Source organism: Zootoca vivipara, chromosome 5, assembly GCF_963506605.1.
Source record: "Zootoca vivipara chromosome 5, rZooViv1.1, whole genome shotgun sequence".
Taxonomy (NCBI): Eukaryota; Metazoa; Chordata; class Lepidosauria; order Squamata; family Lacertidae; genus Zootoca; species Zootoca vivipara.
This window is the reverse complement of record NC_083280.1, coordinates 37,221,668-37,241,148: the sequence shown is the minus strand read 5'-3', so window position 1 is coordinate 37,241,148 and position 19,481 is coordinate 37,221,668. Positions and strand designations below refer to the sequence as shown.

Below are 19,481 nucleotides of genomic sequence, written 5' to 3'. Positions count from 1 at the left end.
TCAGCTCTTATTTTTATGCTTCCTGCTTCGGGTGAGTGTTCAGGAATTCACTTAGTAAGGTGCTGCTTATTCTTTCCAGTGGGTGATGTTGACAGTCCAGCATTGCCTTTGTTTACACAGCACATTTAATCCTGGGTTTTTAATTTTTTTATTTTTATCTCTTCACATCCGCTCAGAGAAGATGATAATTTTCTGAAATTAAACACTTAGCTTGATTGCTGTTTTGTTAATTGCCACATTCACAAACCCCCCTGGTGCTCCTGCCTGTTATCATGGATAATGCTGCAAAGATGATCGGCATCAAATTGGTGTGCAGGTGGGCGGGCGGTAGTACTGAGGCCTCCTCATCGTAGCTCGTTCAGATGGATTGCCCAGCCTCATTGCACAAAGGGAAAGAATTAATCTGAAGCGGAAATGTCTTCAAAAGAGGAATCCTGAGAAAGAGATTTCTCACCCTGTTAGCACTGGGGTGTATATGAAGAATCTTGCAAATGCGAAGCTGATCATATGTTCTTGGAAGCTCTGATAAGTTACCCTATATTTCTACAAAGAACTCGGTTTGCATAAACACAAGGGCATCTTATGCAGAATGAATCATGCTTGGATTAGTTTTCACCCGAATAAATATCAATTTCATCGATGACAGAAACACCAATTATGCTTTTATTATTTACTTTAAAAGGTTATATCCCATTTTCCCCTCACCAGATGAACTCAAAGTGACTCACAATGCAAACCTCTTAAAAACACAATAATTGTTTAGTGGCTTCTCAGCTTTAACAGTCTGATTCTACACCTAAGATTTGGTGCATTCAAAGCACAGAGTTCAGACTGCCTTGTAGTCATCACTGAGAATCACCCTTGGCCTCAGAACAGCAAATGCCTTCAGCACAGCTCTACCAATGTGTTTATCGACTTTGCTCCCAGAACAAGGTTGAGATCATAAAAATTTAAGAAGTCTACTGGACCACACCAAATACCTACCATCTAGTCTAGCATCCTGTTCACACAGGGCCACCCAGATCCCATGGAAAGCCTGAAATTGTGTGTGTGCCAAGCTGAACTTTTTCTATGATTTATTTCTGTAGTTCAACAAAGTTGGCATAATGGATATAGCAAACTTTATTGACCCTCATGCAAGTCTTTATCTTGAACATCTCCTGGAAGGCTTCCTGACCTTCTTAAACTGTACTTTATGTAAAGATCAGCAAAGGTATCTGGTGTTACCAGCAAAATATGATTAATATCTCCTGTAAAAAAGAATGAGCTCCACGTATTTAATAGTAAGATAAACTTACAGTAAGATAAACAAACAAAGATTACCAGTTTAGATATTTCCCACTAGGATTATATTCTTTTGACTACCAAATGAGCAAAGTAAACAAAATGGGATAGAGATAGGAATGTAATAGGAAATTTAAAAATGAAGCAAATGACTATAGGGCCTTTTGAAAGATCACTCATCTGCTTAGCCCCCTCCTAATTCCACTGGGAATGACTAGCTCAGAATAGTGCTCAAACCCCAGATGACTAGTGTGTTTTGACACCATTTTACTTTTACAAAGGTTACTGGGCCACTTTGAGGAATGAGAATCTTTCTGAATTTTCTTTTTTAAATAAAAAAAACTTCCTAACAGCAGATAGTACTGGTTCCTGGGTTTGCAGCTGCAGGACAAGGAGTCTCCAGAGACTGGTGAGGGGACCCCTACTGCAGCATGGGACCCACTTGGTATCCAATGTTGCTGACACCTTCCCTGACAAATGAGGTATTTTTATCACAGGGGTTTGGGCTAATATCCTGCTATTTAACACGCACACCGGCACCTTGTGCTCTTTATGGGGAAAGCGCCTTCCTTTCTCTTGTTACAAACCTGTTTTGAAAGTTTCCCTATGTGAACTTAAAGCTTCTCGCATCCAGCAGGTGAAGTGATATCTTGTGACTATATACTGGTTGACTGGTCTTCAGGGGAATAGACAGGTGTGTCTTGCTAAGGCACGATTCTTTTGTCAATTCCATCTCTACATTTTGTGTTTCAGAACAGCAATATGTGGCAACGGTCAAAGCAGAGTTAGGAGTCTTTTTCACAAGTTAGCAGCCAACTTGGCAATCAATATATGGAGGGATAGCATTTTAAATTCTAGCTTCTGAAGTGGTCAACTTGGCCAATAAATTAATGCCATCAAGCTATAAGGACAGATTTTCTTAGCAATGAAAGGCAAAGTATTATAAATTGCATCCACACATTTGTGTGTGTGTGTGTGTGTGTGTGTGTGTGTGTGTGTGTGTGTGTCCTGGAAATGCCAGGACCATCTTATTATACTCCACACTTCATATAGTAACTATTCCTTGTAGATGTTTGGTGATTGTGCCCTTTCCAGAGCCTGAAATAGTACTATGGTGTGCATCACCAAAAGTTACAGGAAAACCTTCTAAGTGCCATTGTATACTGTAGTGGGGATGCATATAGAATGAGCAGAACTATTTAATTTTGTATTCATGTACAGTATGTGAGTTTGAGTACATATAACTCTGTGAAGTGATGTGTTAGCAGTTATGTGTGTGACCTCCGTGACTATGACGCATGTGAGACTGTGTGGTTTAACAGAAAAATACTAAAGGTTAAAGTTTACATTTCCTTAACCTGCCTCCCAGGTTTCTCTCCTGCTCAAAAGGAAAATGAACAATCCAGTTTGACACTTTCATCCCCTGCCATCAGCTTATGCATGCTGCAAACCAGCCAACTCACCAAGGACCTCATAACGTAGGTATGACAAGTCAGTGGCACTGGGGAAGGGGAGTTCAACAAGTGCCAGTAAATGCATACATGAAACTTAAAAACTGAAACAATCCTGCCCTCTTTTTGCTACAGGGACAATGGGCTATGAAGTAGATTTTTGTTCTTTAAAAGTGGCTCTATAAGAAATACAAATAACTGCCACCAGGGTGGAATTGGGTAAGCACTGAGCATTGGGGGGAAATTCTACCCCATGAGTTGAAAGTGTGGTGGTTGTGGGGGAATATTTCAGCAGAATAACAAAACTGGGCTTATCTGAAATAGGAAGATGTAGCAAATGTTTCCTGGCCTAAGTCAATATAGCAAAATTTTGGAAGAAGTGGAAAATGACCTTCTTTCTTAACTTGGATATGAGAGAAAGCAGTCTTCAAAGCAAGCAGGCCGATAGCAAGAGCCAGCCAACCTAAAGCACACACCATGAGTCTATACCTGCAGTTACAACTTGCTCTCACACGAAATTCAGTGTGCTGTGCGTATTTATATTTTGCAACCTGAAATGCTCTGGGAATAGGGTCGGTTAGCAACATTTCCCACAGCAATAATCTTTCAGGCAGGCAAGTGGGCAAAACTGCGAGCCTTACAAAAGTTCTCAGGACCACGTAAAGAGGCACCCAGGCTCTGCACATTAACAAAAGGGAGCCCTAAAGATACAAGGAATTAAAAAGGAACTCATTGGGGTGGAGGGTTATTTGGATGGCTAGATGGACAGATGGGGAGATAGCTGTTACAGAGAGATGAAAAGAAAAGTAGCGTGGAGATGGATGTATGGGTGAATGGGCAGACAGATGGTTAAGAAAAGGGTACTGATCGGTTCTTATGAACCCGAGAAAGGCATCCAAGTTTGTTTCTGTTATGAAATGCTTAATTAGACTAATTAAAGAGAAGAGAATTGACATAAATACTATTCTTTGTGAACTTGGAGTATGCAATTTTCTCCATCATTTGTCAATACTTGGAGTCTGCTCCCCCCCCACTCTTTCATGCATGATTTTAATAAAGCCCCATGTAGATTCTGAATGCACACTCCCATTCAAAGTTGGTGTATGGAGATACAGCTGCCTATAATAACACACTTTCCCCGTTATTGTCTGCTTAGGCAGTAACTCTTGCAGTTAGAAATATATTGCATTTTTAGGTCAGCGGCAGCACAAAAAAAGAGAGGCCAGCAAAACTAAATTGTTAAGCATCAATGACTGAGTCAGTGCCAAATCTGCACAATCTATTCTGCCTGCGCATTCCCATTAACCTCCCTTTAAATGCCTCCAGTGCTTGGCACCCCATTTCAACCTGCTTAAACAAGTGCTGAATGCTAACACCTTGCATCTAACTGCCAAATATTTATTTTATGTTTGTGGTCTTTCAAATATTGTTCGCATCCATAAGGCACTGAAAGCAAATGCGCTTCAGTTGGATAATTACAGAGCATGTCTGAATACAATGCAAATATATCAACTCTTAATAATCATGGCTTTCTGGCAGAAATAGGAAAAGAGAGATGAGTGGATACACAGATGGGGAATAGAGTGACTGACAGGCAGGACAAAAAAGGAGCATAGGAAACACCACCTAACAGAATAATAAAGCAAGAGAAATTTACAGGAGGAGGAGGAAGATGGGCTGAGTAGAGTTGAATGGAGCTCTGGGGAATCAAAGCTGAGACAATAGACCAAAGGAGTGTTTGACCTGCTCTTGCCGAGGCCACCTTGAGGCCCCTTGCTGTCCAAGGAGAGGCAGCCGCAGATGGGCAGATGGGCAGGTGGGCACATGTCAAAATGGAGGGAGAGAGGAGCAGCAAGCAGACAAAACAGACAAAAGAGTATAGATACAAGTAGTCGGTTGGATTGGACTTGATTAGAGCACAAACCTAACATGACAGAGTTCTTATTCCCTGGAGATGTGACGCTAAAATATTTACGCCAGGTTTCTGTTGTCAACTCCCCCAGCGGGGTGGAGTTAACAAAGACTTTCCATTTTACGTGTTTCATACAAAGCAGAAATTACCATTCCCTTTCTGTAACGGAACCAAACAGATTGTCATCTATTGTTGCCTTCTACTGTCAATTCTTCTCTTCATTAAGCTTTAGGCCAGGGTCGCCACCTGGTTGCTGTCCCTTGCCCACCCTTCTTCATAACCTCACATAGAGAACAGAGGCACATGTGCTCACACCCTTCACAGATCCACCACCATCTGGTTACCTACTCCACTTCCCCTGTTTATGCCCCCTTTTCCTTCCAATGCAGGTCACATTCAGTAATATTTTTCTCAAGGATTTGCTCCTGGTAACTAAACATGACTCTGCAAAGGGGAAAAAATAATAATGTCTAAAGAGATAAACTCCAAAGACAATTAAGGGCCTTTCTATATATCATTGCTGTTGTTGTTTAGTGCAGTGTTTCCCAAATTTTCCAACTGTGGTCTCCTTCTGACCTTGTTTCCTTCCTGTGCCCCCCCAAAGGCATAGCCAAGGGAGGCAGGTGCCCCCAAATAAGTAAAAATCAATACAAATCAATACATATCCGAGGCTCTATCCCCTCAACAAAAGCCTGCCCCCCTAACAAAAATCCTGGCTACGCCTATGTCCCCCGTCCCCCCATCCTACCAGTAGAAAGGTAGTTATTTTAATGTTTTCTTTTCTTTGTAAATAGAACATGTTTTATTTATCATTTTTATAATTTATACAGAATACAATTCATAAAATGATAGGAACATAATGAAATATTGTTGAAGCAGAAAAACATAGAATCATGGAGCTGGAAGGGACCCCAAGGGCATCCCCAAACTCGGCCCTCCAGATGTTTTGGGACTACAACTCCCATGATCCCTAGCTAACAGGACCAGTGGTCAGGGATGATGGGAACTGTAGTCTCAAAACATCTGGAGGGCCGGGTTTGGGCTTGCCTGGTCTAGTGCAACCTCCTGCAGTGTAGGAAACGCAGCTAAAGCATCCATGATAGATTGCCATCAGGTCCGGCTCTAGGTGCAGTCCCAGTGGCGCGGGGCGCCGGGCCGGCAGGGGAGGTACTGCGCAGCAAAGCCGTGCGGAAGCCATGCTGAATGCTGCAAGGGCGGGGGCACCGGAGCGATCTCAGCGCCAGGGCGTCCAACCTGCTCAAGACGGCCCTGATTGCCATCCAACCTCTGCTTACAAACCTCCAAGGAAGGAGAGTCCAGAACCTCCCAAGGTAAAAAAGTGGACCCAGATTACAACTTCCCTCAAGGTAGTGATCCCACTGTCAGAATCATGACACCACCACTCAAATTGCAGTATCATGCCATTTGGGAAGAAGGGATTGGGATTCTTCCAACAATTGGTACTTCCTTTGTGGTTGTGAACACAGAGAGTAATGTGACTGTGAGAGTGACCTAGACAGCAGGGGAGGCCCTGATGGCGGCGCCACCAGTGCATCTGCCACCTCCCGCCATGCACCAACCATCGTTAGTAAGCACACCAGATGGTAGCAATGGTGTTGGGGAGTACTGAATGGGACTATGCTCTCAAACAGAAACAGCTATGCCATTGTTTTACCCACTTACAAGAAACCCTGGCTGGAGGTATGACTCAGAAGCATTTAAAAAGGGTGGAGGTCAGAAGGACAAGTGGCAAAAGCAACATATATTTATGGAACCTGGCTGCAAATCTTTAACAATGTCAAATCAACGCTGACAGAGGCAAGTGCAGTATCTGAAAGCAATCTAGATTTTCTTCTCTGTGCATATCAAGAAACCCAGACAGGAGGTCTCTGAACTGCTGATGTGGCACTTACCAGCTTGGTTGGTGGTGATGTTCACGGAGACATGTTGCGGTGGGAATGGGCTTTTGTTGGAAACTCCATTGACAGCCTGGATCTCAAAGGTATATGGCGTATGGGCCCACAGGTTGCTGATAAAGACCCGGGTTTCCGTGAGGCCCAGCTGCCTTGGCACAAACTCCACATTGTCATCACAGCGGGTGCAGCTACGGCGGTCCGACCGACACTTCTTGCAGACAATGTTGTAGGTCACATCATCACGACCTCCCGTCTCCCGGGGTGGGTGCCATTCTAGTATAATTGACGTTTCATTGACAATAGAGATCACGTTGCGAGGCCCTGAAGGAACACCTGTTAAAAAGCAATTTGCAGATAAAGGCTATGCAACTAAATGCCTGATCATGGTACAATGTATACTTTTGCTGAGATGTAGAAATTAGTGAATTTGGACTCACCAGACCTGGATAAATGCATGCCTCATGATTTTCCATTATGGGGCTTTCGTTGAGGATCCTTAGACCAAAAAGGCTCTCCACCCCACTCCTAATGATCTGGATCATATCCTCCACAACATGGCATGAACTTGTTAATCACTTTAGGACTTTCTTTTGTGGGAAAGGATACGTGAATTCAATAAACCTTACCTAATCTCTCCCCACCCACCACCCACCCCCAAATTCTCCAATTGGCATGTTGGGCTCACACAGAACCTCCCTGATTACTTTAAATGTAGAACAATATCCCTTCAATCAGATTACTTAGTAATTATCCCTCTTTTGTAGTGTCACTTGGCTCAGATACCAGACTAACACATTTGGAAGTTTCTCCATGCTTGGTAGGCTAATGTGTGGAGTAGAAAGAGTAGTGGGAAAGTTGTGTCCCTTCTTGGTTAATTCTTATTTGCTCTTCAGACACCTTCATCTTCTCTTCTCTGCTTATGTTATGCTTATGTTATGCTTTAGTCTCTATTATTTAGCTAGATGCCCTTTTGTCCCTTCCACAGTATTTCTACCAAATTATAGCACTCAGCTGTCCTGCTCTGTAAAAGGAACCTTACATGTGGCTCTATTTTTAAAGCTGTCACACTTTCCCTCCTTAGTACCGTGTTTCTCATATTATAAGACATGTCTTATATTTATTTTTTCCTCAAAAAAACACACTATGGCTTATTTTCAAGGGATGTCTTATTTTTTTCCTCCTCCTCCTGCCGCAGCCGGCATTGCTGCTGCGCCTATCACTATGTCTTATTTTCGGGGTATGGCTTATATTCCTTGAATGCTTAAAAATCCTGCTATGGCTTATTTTATGGGTATGTCTTAAAATATGAGAAACAGGGTATTATGAGTCCCACCAGTTCACCTAAGATTTATGGGCTGTTGGACTTGGCCATAGTTGCCAGAGGCTATCAAGTCACACAGCATAGCCCTCTCAGCTCTATGAGGTCCTTGATTTGTTTTAATGGTACATCTGACAACCAGCTTCCAGCTCAGATCTCTTGAGTCCCCAAGTACTGCTGACTTCACCCATATAAATCCTGCTTTATATATACACACAGGGCTGGCCGGGAATGAGGCTCATGAGCCACATATGTTACTCTGGCAGCAAATATTCAAGAAACTGCATAGAAAATAGTCACAATACCCTTTCTAAAGAGAGAAAGGAGAGTGTGTACTTAGAGTTCAAGAGTTGTCTCCTTCCCCAACTCTGCTCCCAGTCACATACTGGAGCTGAGGCTACACCAAAAGACAAACAGTGGCATGCTCCAAAATGTGAGAAGGCTAATAGCAGCAAGATCTGTCATCAGATCAATTGGTAAGAGCAGGACAAAAGGATAAAGAAAGATGGAGCTGTGGAATGGCTGCTGATCGGTGAGTGGGTGAGTCTCCTTCTATAGTCTTTATAAATGCCTAGTGCTCCACTCAGACAACACAAACCAGAAACACATATTGTATCCCTGCAAATAAGGTGTCTCTGGTTGTTTGTTCCTTATTTGCCGTGCACTGCTCCTCATTTCAATGTGGGAAAGGGTGCTATAAGACTATGAAGAGCAAATCAGAGACAGGTAATGAAAGATTTGGTGCAGGCAATTCACAACGGGGCCTCGGCTGGTATAATGGCCATTCTTTGCCCACGCCAACCATCTAGCAGAGTAATACAAGGCAGCCTTTAATTTCTGACACTTCCAAGCACTGTTTCCCTCCACCCCCATTTCCAAATCTTGGTCCTGACATTTTGTGAACCGAAGAAATCTGGTCTACTTCCATTGCAACATCATCCCATCCTCAATGAAGCTGAGTTGATGGTACCACTAAGTTGCAATGAGAATTCAAGCTACAAGTTTATACATCTGGAAATCTACACACAACCACATGCTATTGAGCACTCACATGGGGGGGGGGAACAGAGGTGACAGTATTTTATTTTATTTTAAGAATTCCTTGAAACATATAGTTAGGGCTCTGAAAAGCACACATGATATAAAAACAGACAGACTAGCAGAAAATGTCAGAAGCAAAGAGCAGTTATTAATGGTTCAATATGTCAAGCTGAAAGGATGGGTATTTAGTGGGGTCCTACAAGGGTCTCCTTCTGTGTCTGCTCTTTATGCAGTTATTATTTATTAGCAACTTGGACGCCACAGTTCAGAGTACGTATATCAAAACTGCAGGCAGCACCATTCTGAGGAGAAGGGTTGCTTTGCAGGGGCGGGGGAATTAAGTGCAACTCTGTTTTTATACATTCAAGAAATGGGGCTGGAATCAATTAATGGAGATTCAATAAGAACAAATACAGTGTGGAAAGAGTAATCAAAGACACACATATATAACAGGGGAATGCTGATCAGGCAGTTGTGCCACAGAGAAAACTCTCTGGGCTGTAAGGAATGACAAATAAAATGAGTCAACACTGTGGCCATGCTGCAGGCAAAGCAAACAGCATAATGGGCCAAGCTCTATTAAACAAACACTATAATTATTCAGTCTGATCAGTGCTACTATTTTCTAAACCAGAGAACTGAATTCAGACTTGGGCAGACTTGCCACCAAAATTCCCATAACAAAAACTGGAACTTAATATTAGAGTTCTAACAATTCATGCTTTGGGCAAGCCCTGGACAAGGAAATTTCATGGTTGTCATGATTACATCTATGAGCATCACACATTATTGCAACATCCATATTTATTTTCAAACTCAAAGCTCAACACCACCAATATTCCTATAATATATTAATTCATCTCCCAGAAATTGCACAAAATCCTGTGATACCACTTTTTCCTGGCAATGTGGCATTTGCTTCTGTGCAAATGCTATTGATCCATCCACTAATGCAGCTGGACTTTACCTTTTCCTCTCTTTGTGTGCCCCAAAAATCTGTTCTGGGGGGTCCCCTACTTTCTGGAGCAGTTTGGGAGGGTCCATGGGTAGCTGCAGAGGAGAGGAGAGGGAAAGCTGTTTTGTGAGTAGAAGTTTGTGGTGTGAGGAGAATGGTAGCTTTGGATATACCCTTCTCAGTTCACTTGTACTGTATATTATGACTCTGAGTGAAAGATGTTCACATGGATGACTTTTGTTTGCACAAATGAGAAACTGCAGACCTCACGATTCACTGCACAACAAGTGCAATGCATGCGCAAAATAAAAAGGGGGCTTTGCTTTAGTCTGTGCAATCAAAAACCAATGTATGGAATAGTAGTGGCTGAATGATTTCCTAAAGAAATCACTTTGGCAGGGTGGAAATGGTTAGGGAGGATGGAGCTGATAATAAAAATTATCTTGTAAGATTGACACAGTAGGATTGAGGCCCTACTTAACAATAACAAAAGGGGAGGGGACTTCAGAGATGCACAGAAAACAATTTATTGTCCAATGCATTTTGAGTGTTGCACTTTTCCTCAAGAGCAAATCTGATTCAGTTTTTTTTTCAGAAAGCAATCAGGATTTTTTTCTCTACACCTCTGAAGACTCTGTTTTGCTCCTGCATCTGGTGTCCTCCCATGCCTGTGGAATTGCAGACACTGTGAGAGATGTGTAAGCAGATAATGCAGCAGAAGTGCAAGTTGGGATTCCAACTTACAAGTGCCACACTTGGTGAAAATGAAGCTGACCCACTATCAAGTGAGGAAAATATTTTTTTTTGTAGGAGGTTATGAGAAATACACATCTGAATTGAAAATGGCAAGTGCAAACTTACAGAGTCCAAGCTAATCAGAATATGGTACATCTGCACACATCTTTTAGCCTTCTTAGTCAACACTCCAAGAGCTGCCCACATCAATCACTATACCCAAACAATGCTTGAGGATCTCTATAGCCTCCTTAGCATCAGTTGAAAAAGAAAGATAAGAGTTGGGTGTCATCAACATATTGATCACAGCTGAACACAAAATCCCAGGTAAATAACAAGAGGGTCGAGACTGAACACCTTCTTGGAAAATCCAACCATACAGAGCCACTGCAACATGTCTCCCAAACCCATACCAGCCAGATGTCCTCCAAAGACACTACGGTCAATCCTATTGAAGGTTGCCAACAGGTGCAAAAGAACTAATATGGATATAGTTAGAAAGTAGTTAGCTTCAATCCTCTAAGCATCTTTTACTAATCCTCAGGTTGAACAAGCTGAAATTTTTCTATCCAAATAGTCCAAACAGATATCTCAGCCACAGCCATAGATCCTGCAAGTGACTATACTCGCAAAGTGGTTTGCAAACTGGCCCCAGCCACCTACCAAGCATTCCTCTACATTACTTTTGGGACTAGCACTTGGAAGTGCATGGAACTGCTGTGCTGTGCTGACAAGGTGGTGGTGGTGAAGTACACTGATCAGGGGTTACCATTAAGAGGCTGCCATTTCAGCACCCCACTTAGCAGAAAATGAGACCAGGGAAGTTCTGCTGAATCTGTCACAACCTACCTCTGCTCAAGCCCTTGAGTTTTTAGCTGCTGTCCCCATTCCAAACTCTCTCTCTCTCTCTCTCTCTCTCTCTCTCTCTCTCTCTCTCTCTCTCTCTCTCTCTCTCTCTCTCCCCCTCTCCTCCTTTTCTTCATAATTACATTCAGAGAGGCACTTTGAGAGAGAGCTTCTCTGATCTGTTACTATGGTTACTGCAGATGAAAGCATTTTGTTAAAATTGCTAGAAAAATGCTATCCTTTAACGAAAATTCCATTTCATTTAATTTTTTCCCGTCAGCACAGTTAAAGTATTTGTCATGAGCCATCTAGCAGCAGAGACTTTGCTGTGTACACAGTGGAAATGTGATGTGCTGAATGTGATATACTGAAGTGATGCTGCACTTCAAACTGTTCCCATGTCATCAATATATAGGGATACTCACAAAATGCAAAGCCATTCTAGTTTCATTCTAATTGTTTTATCCCAGGTCAAGGAGTTCACATTTCATCAATACATAAACAAACATGAAGGCTCTGACAAAATATAGCCAAGCTCTCTATTTCTTCCATCATTTTTCTTGCCATCTCCAATTCTTCCCTCTCAACCTTAATGCAATTCTACTGCTGCTTTCCTAAAATTGCTGCTTCAGTAAGCCACACTTTGTAGTAACGTCTATGATACATGATAGAAAAGGGTGCCACAATTCTCACTGGCACATCTTGTCTTGCCATTTCTAAAAGACCTACACTGGTTAGCTGTCCAATTCTGAGTCCAATTCAGGGTGCTGCTAAAACCCTTAACAGCCTGGAACCCAAGTAATTGAAGAAGCACACCTTATCCAGTATTTGAGATCACCTGCCAAAACACTCCTCTATACGCTGCCTTGTCCATCTCAGGTGAGATTGACATAAATGATGATGATGAAGGCTGACTAGGACGAAGGCCCAGGGAAGTGTTAAGGCCAGTACCATCTCCCAGTGGCCCCAAAATCTGCCAGGCTCCCTTCGCCCCACAAACCTGCCCCGATTCTGTAGGCAATGGATAGAAATAAACTTGAAACCCTCTGCCACCTCCTCTCAAAATTGAACTCCCCACCGTGTGTGTGTGTGTGTGTGTGTGTGTGTGTGTGTGTGTAGATAGACTTTGCCTTCCCACAGATTAATAATGACTTGCTCTTAAGCCCCTTTTACCCCAACCACGCAACTCATTAAAACCATTTAGGGTGCATACATTGGCCTTGTACTAATAAATATTGTAAGTAAATAAAATTATATTCTGCTTCAATTGCTTTTAAGCTCCCCCACCCCCAATATCCACTCTCCTTGTCTCCAGGACTTTGTGACATCATAGCCAGGTTAGTTAATGGCTGGGGGGGGGCGCGAATCTGGCTGGGCCATATCACTTTCTGCTGCAACATTACAGGTTGCATCTTGAAAGCTTGATGGTACATAACACTCGCCTCTGTTGCCTGGTTTCAGAGATTCGATCTGAGACGGAGTTATTAAAAGTGATGCAATCAATCACAGAGCAGAACCTTTTATCAGCTTGTTTGAGGGGTTAGTGGCAGACGTTTTGAGCAATAGACGTTATAGCTCCATTGCCTTCCTTAACTTAACCTGGGGTATAAAATCCGAGGGTGGATATATTGTACCTCTGATAATGGTCAGTAAGCTGAGATTTCTCACCTAAAACAGCAGTCAAACCATGTATCTTTCACAGGGAATCTGCTCATGCTGTTATAAGGTACAGCCAGACTCCAGCTGGGAAGCCTGTGCAGCTGGAACTGGCCACCCGCACTCTGTACCAATAAGACTGCTGGTGAAAGGAGGGTCTGATAAGGGACTGAACTTGTGGGTCAGACAAGCCTGCGTAAAAAGATATGTCTATACCAGAGATAGAGAACCTTTTAGCGCACCACTCTATGGGTCAACTTTGACAAGGGGCGGGGCAACCCACTTGTCAATCTCAGGACATCATTCTCACATGACGCAATGGACAGGTGGGTTTTCCCAGACAACTGCCTGGGGGAATGGGAAGGTGTGGGGAAAGGCTTTTCAATCCTCCCTGCATTTCTCCTTTGCACCATGACCTCAGAGATACGAAAGAGAAGAGCAGGGAAGATCACAAATGGCTTTCCAAGTCTCCTGTGTTAGAGCTGGAAAGGGGCTCTGTGGGACAGTTTCAAAGATCAGCACCCTCCTTGAGCAAGGGGTGTTCCTACTACCTGCCAGCTGATTGGAGGTTTGGGGCATGTCTTGCTCCAGAAAAGGAAGAATCAGGAGCTCAGCTTTAGATTGTTTCTTGCAGCTTTGCTCTTACCGGCTGTACACAGCTGACATCATATATAACATCAGGTGCAGGCTGGGCGGGCATGGCATTCCCTGGTGACTTCAACGGGGCGGCCTCACAAGCTAAGTTTCACCTTCAGGTCAGAGGTTTTCCATCCTGAGCTATAAAATATGGATGAATACGGTGGCTTCTGCTTCACATATGACAAAGGGAAAGGCATTACATAGAAAATAGCAATAGCAGACAATGCCTGTTTGGGGCTCATCAACCTAAGATGAGGTGAGGTACCATGAATAGAATTTCTCCAGATGATCTAAGTCAGGCATCCCCAAACTGCGGTCCTCCAGATGTTTTGGCCTACAACTCCCATGATCCCTAGCTAACAGTACCAGTGGTCAGGGATGATGGGGATTGTAGTCCAAAACATCTGGAGGGCTGAAGTTTGGGGATGCCTGATCTAAGTATAGATCATCTGGTAAAAATCACACACACACAACCTTTACATTGAGATGTATTGTGCACCTATACATATAAATAAGCAGATGCAAATGTAGTGCAAATCTGTGTCTCCTTTTGCTCTCTTTTTGGGAATACAGTGGTACCTCGGTTTATGAACACAATTGGTTCCGGAAGTCTGTTCATAAACTAAAGCGTTCATAAACTGAAGCGAACTTTCCCATTGAAAGTAATGGAAAGTGGATTAATCCGTTCCAGACGGGTCCGCAGAGTACTTAAACTGAAATGTTCACAAACTGAAGCATGGGTGTAATTGGTTCCGGAAGTCTGCTCATAAACTGAAGCATTCATAAACTGAAGCGAACTTTCCCATTGAAAGTAATGGAAAATGAATTAATCCGTTCCAGATGGGTCTGCGGCGTTCATAAACTGAAAATTCATAAACCGAGGTGTTCATAAACCGAGGTTCCACAGTACATTTCCCCTTTTTCATTGCTCTATAAATGGCCACACGAGCCTCAGATAAAAGTCTTCCCCAACATCTGCTTCTGAATCACTTTAATTGCCTTCAACCTTCACTTTGGCCCTAAGTCATCAGTCTGTAAGTCTGTCTCTCCCACCCCCACCCCCCGCCTGAGGTATTTGCCCATTCCTTGGGGTTGGCGGTTAAAAATGAGACAGATGGGGAAATGTCCACAGGATTGGACTCATGCCTGGAAAATGGAGGAAAGGCAGAGGGGGCTTAATCACTATGCTTTATAAATCCATCTCCCTTAAACCCTTTAAACTATCTACCAAAAAGGAACAATTACATATCAATACAACCCAAAGCAAATTTCACTACTGGAATTATAAAGCCCTGGGCAGGGAAGGTGATTTATAATGGAGTTCTTGACACTATCTATCTTGTCTGCAGCAGTCATGCCTGGAACCACAGAAAAAGTAACAAATACATCTGATTTTACCAGAGGGATCTTGCAGCAGACTGTCATCATCCCCACCCCCCAATCTCCTGTTCTTTGTCAACTCTTGATTTACTGGTGGAATGCTGTCCAGCATATGTCAGCACTTCAGTTAAAGCACAGCCAGGGAGGAAGAGGGCAGCCATCTCGCAGTACTGCTGGAACCCTTTGGAGAAGCTTTTTACCACATTTAACCCAGGTGGAATCATGGCCTTGAAGCATGTTAAGACTCAGCCCCAGGATCTGTTTTCAATCCCATGTCTCAGCTCTGAAACATTTGAAGTTGCATTTAAAATGCATCTGAGCACAGGCATAAAGCGCACACACACACACACACACACACACACACACACTTGGGATAAGCAGAATTGGTTCCCAGATCAGAAACTGAAGCTTTCAGGCACATTTAAACCCTGCAACTTTTAAGATATCAATGCATCCCTTGCATTACTCTGGCGGATCAAATGGATGAGACCACAAGTGGATCCATGAGTCAAGAAGGCGGTTTCTGTGTGCGCTGTAGAGGGAAATAAGGGGCAGGTGGGGCTCATTAACCTAGGAGAAGGAAAACTCTGATCCTAAACCTCCACTGCATTGTGGCTATACTCATTTTTGAGAAAGGCTTCAGTAGTAAACGCTGAGTAATAATCTCTGTCCACTGCCTTGCAGGACATCTTCAGGAGAGGCCAAGGAGTAAACCCGGCACGAATCTGGAGCGGAGTTGGTTGGCGCCTTGTATGCCTCCTTCCAACAACTCCTTCAGCCAAGCTGGTACCAAATGTACTGTTTTGCTTTCCTTTGGAGGGTCTTGTCATCTGGGCAGCCCAGGATTCTCCAAGCTTGCACCCTGAGGAGGTCACTTTGGTGCTGCTATTACAGCAAAAACAACATAGGAGGCAGCAGTTACAAGTTCTAAGCTCAACCTGACTAGCAAAAGATACAAGCGCTACAGAATTCCTTCTTTAGTGGGAGAGATTGATGTTTCCCACTGGCCGGCTACTATCCCGTGTCAAGAAAATGCTGTCCACCTGCTTCAGTGGGTGCTTGGAGCTCAGAGTATCACTCGACAAGCATACTGAACCACTGTTCCAGGCAACAAAGAAAAGAAACAAACCCTATTGTGCCTAACAAGCTGGAATGTCAGGACCATGTGTCCTGGCTTGCCCACTGGCCTGTTTCAGGTCAATAACTCATGGAAGACAGCCATCATTGACCATGAGCTGAAAACACTCAACACTGACATTGCCATTTATTTATTTTTTTAATTTATTTTTATTAAAGGTTTTCTCAGTTTACAAAGACATGGGCAGTGTCTCTCATAGCATTTTTACAGATCAGTTTCAATTGTTGAGACATTGGGGAGGAAAAGGGGGAGAGCGGTAGATAAGGGAAGGGGGTGGGGGTAGTGTGACAATGTTTCTAGTTTACTTAAAGTGTGTTGGGGGGGGGGGTTGTCAGCATTGGTTGTGCAGGTTCTTTGTTGTGCATTTGTTTTCCTTTGATGGTGAGAGTTGTTGGGGTTGGCCTAGGATATAGTTTTCTTTTGTGGTTGGCTGTGGTGGTCTGTTTTATGTGAGTAGGGTGGGCGGGTCAGGTTAGCCATATTGATTTGTATGCTGTTGGTGGATTTCTGTCGTTGTCGTGTTGCGCTGTGTATGTGATAAAGGGGAACCATACTGGGGTGAAGCCGTCTTCTTCTATTTGACCCCGTGTCAATTTCAACTTATTGGTTAATTTTTCTAATAGGGCTATTTCCCATACCGTCTGGTACCATTGGTCCATGTTTACTCCTGCCAGGTCTTTCCAGTGTCTGGTTATGGTGTTTCTGGTAGCTGAGAGTAAGTGGGTTATGAGTTCTTTGTGATGTAGGTGGGCATTATTGTCCTGGAAGATGTTTAGCAAGGCCAGTTCTGGGGTAAGTTCTAATGTTTGTTGGGTTATTTTACCTACTTCTCTTATGGTTGTTCTCCAGAATTGTTGGGCTTTGGGGCATTCCCACCACATGTGGAAATATGTGCCTGTTGATGTGCATCCTCTCCAGCATTTTGATGAGGTTCCTGGGCGTATTAGTGCTAGTTTTCGTGGTGTTAGGTACCACCTGTAGATGGTTTTCAGAGTGAGTTCTTTCCTTTTTGCTGATATGGATTTAAATGGGGGTTTAGACCACATTCTGGTCCATTGAGTGGGGTTGATTTCATAGCCTATATCTTCTTCCCATTGTTTTTTTATTGCGTCTGAGTTTGTGGAATTTTGGTGCAGTATTTTATATATTGCAGATACCATCCCTTTGCCGTGACCCTTTGTCGTTAGAAGGAGGTTTTCAAAAGGTGTCAGGGGTCTTGTTGCTGCTGATTTTATTACTGGCTTGTTTAAGAGGGCATGTAATTGGTGTTGTGCTAACCAGGGTATTTGGGTGTCTTCTAGTTTATCCTGTATTTCTCGTGTTGTCAGAGGTATGTTATTTTTATAGAAGTCTGTTAGGCGATATAGGCCTTTGGTTTGCCAAGTTTTAGTTTGGATGTTTTGTGCTGCCTGGTGGAATAATGGATGGTAGACCAGGGGGAGTAGTGGGGATGTGGTTGGGGTTAGTTTGTCCGTTTCTGTTTTCCATGCTTTGAACATGGTTTGTGTGTACCTATTAAGTGTTGTGGGGATCCTTCTTAGTTTGTTTGGGAGGAATGGGTATGCTGTGGTGCTGATATTCTCAATTGTGTCTCTCTCTAAGTGTATCCATTGTTTTGTCTCATCTTCCAGTATATACGGGATTATATGTCGTATTTGATTGGCCCTGTAATATGTTTCTATGTTAGGGATTCCCCATCCTCCTTGTGAGGTGGGGAGGTGCAGGTATTTGGTGCTTATTCTTGGTTTTTTATGTGAGAAGATGAAGGAGTGCAGTTTTCTCTGCCATCTGCGGAGTTGAATTGGGGGGGATCCAGACTGGGAGGGTTTGGAATAAGTAGGTTAATTTTGGGAGGGTGATCATTTTGATCATTGCCATTTTATCTGAGAGGGTGAAATTCATGGTGTCCCATCTCTTCAGGTCTTTGTTTATTTGTCGCCACAAGGGTTTATAGTTGTGTAGGTATAATTTGTTGAGATTTTTGGTTATTTGTACCCCTAGGTATCTGAACTTGGTGTGGCAGAGTTTTATTTTGGTGATATTAGTGAGTTCTTTCTGGGTGTGGGGAGGAGTGTTGAAGCACATGGCTTCTGATTTTGCAAAGTTTACTTGCAGGCCTGACACCATTGCGAATGTGTTGAGTTCTCTGGTTAGGGAGATTGCTGTGTTTAAGGGGTCTGATGTTGTGACCATTAGGTCATCTGCAAAGAGCCCTATTTTATATGTTCTGCCTTTTATTTCCACTCCTTTGATGTCTGTGGCTGCACGGATTCGGATTGCTAGCGGTTCTAGGGCCAGTATAAATAGGAAGGGTGATAGTGGGCATTGCCATTTACAGGAGGGCACACTCAGTTTGAATGCAGCCTCCGAGAGAAGAACTACACCACTGATTGACAAGAAGGGCATCCAGAAGAACCACATATTCATGCCATAGGTTTCACAGTGAGGCACTCCTGTCTGCAACAGAACTGCCAACCAAGGGCTCAGAATGCTTGCTTTCTCTCTGTCTCTCAACCACCTTCAGTCAGGTTAGCATCTTGAGCGCTTACGCTCCCTCTATGTGCTGGAATATACAGATCAAGGACCAGTTTTATGAGGAACTAGACCAGGCTGTCAGGAGGGTCCCAGCCTATGAACACCTATTCCTGCTGGGAGATTTCAATGCCAGAGTTAGGGGTGATCATCACACATAAGACAACTGCATAGGCCACTTTGGTATTGGCAGCATGAACAAAGACGGATAAAGGCTGCTTGAGCTATGTTCAGACCATAGCCTGAACATACTCTTCTCTGCCAAGGCAAAATGGTAAGTGTCCTGAAGACATCAAAGGTCATTGGAAGCAGAGGGACCTGTTTGTCACCAGGCGATTGGCACTCAACTGTCTTGTTGCACAGGTAGCGACTACAGTGCCAACTGTGGTATGGATCCTTGACTGGTGGTGAGCAAGATCTCCTTCTCCAGCCAAAGAGGACCTATAGCAAAACAGAACAGTCTTACCTGAACTTTGTGAATGCTTCTCTGATTCTGTCAAAGAAGCACTACTGAACTGCTCTATAGACAGCATCTAAGTAAGGTGGAACCCATCAATGAGGCAACCTACAACAAAGCTTTGTTCTCTTTTGGCAAAAGAGAGCAGCAGATCCCTGTCTGGTTTGAGGTCAGCATTAACACCGTGTGTAAAATAACTTCTACTGAAACACTGCTTCTTA

At 43.4% G+C, this 19,481-nt stretch overlaps 1 protein-coding gene across 4 annotated transcripts in view; it reads right to left on the bottom strand.

The window, feature by feature from the left end:
- The window catches only part of EPHB1 (EPH receptor B1), a 344,890-nt gene that overhangs the window by 82,589 nt on the left and 242,820 nt on the right, over positions 1-19,481 (bottom strand). For all 4 annotated transcript variants that reach the window (XM_060274589.1, XM_060274587.1, XM_060274588.1 and 1 more), the window contains exon 5: positions 6,561-6,896. In XM_060274589.1, the coding sequence (XP_060130572.1) occupies positions 6,561-6,896 (336 nt within the window). The remainder of the gene's footprint in view (positions 1-6,560; positions 6,897-19,481) is intronic.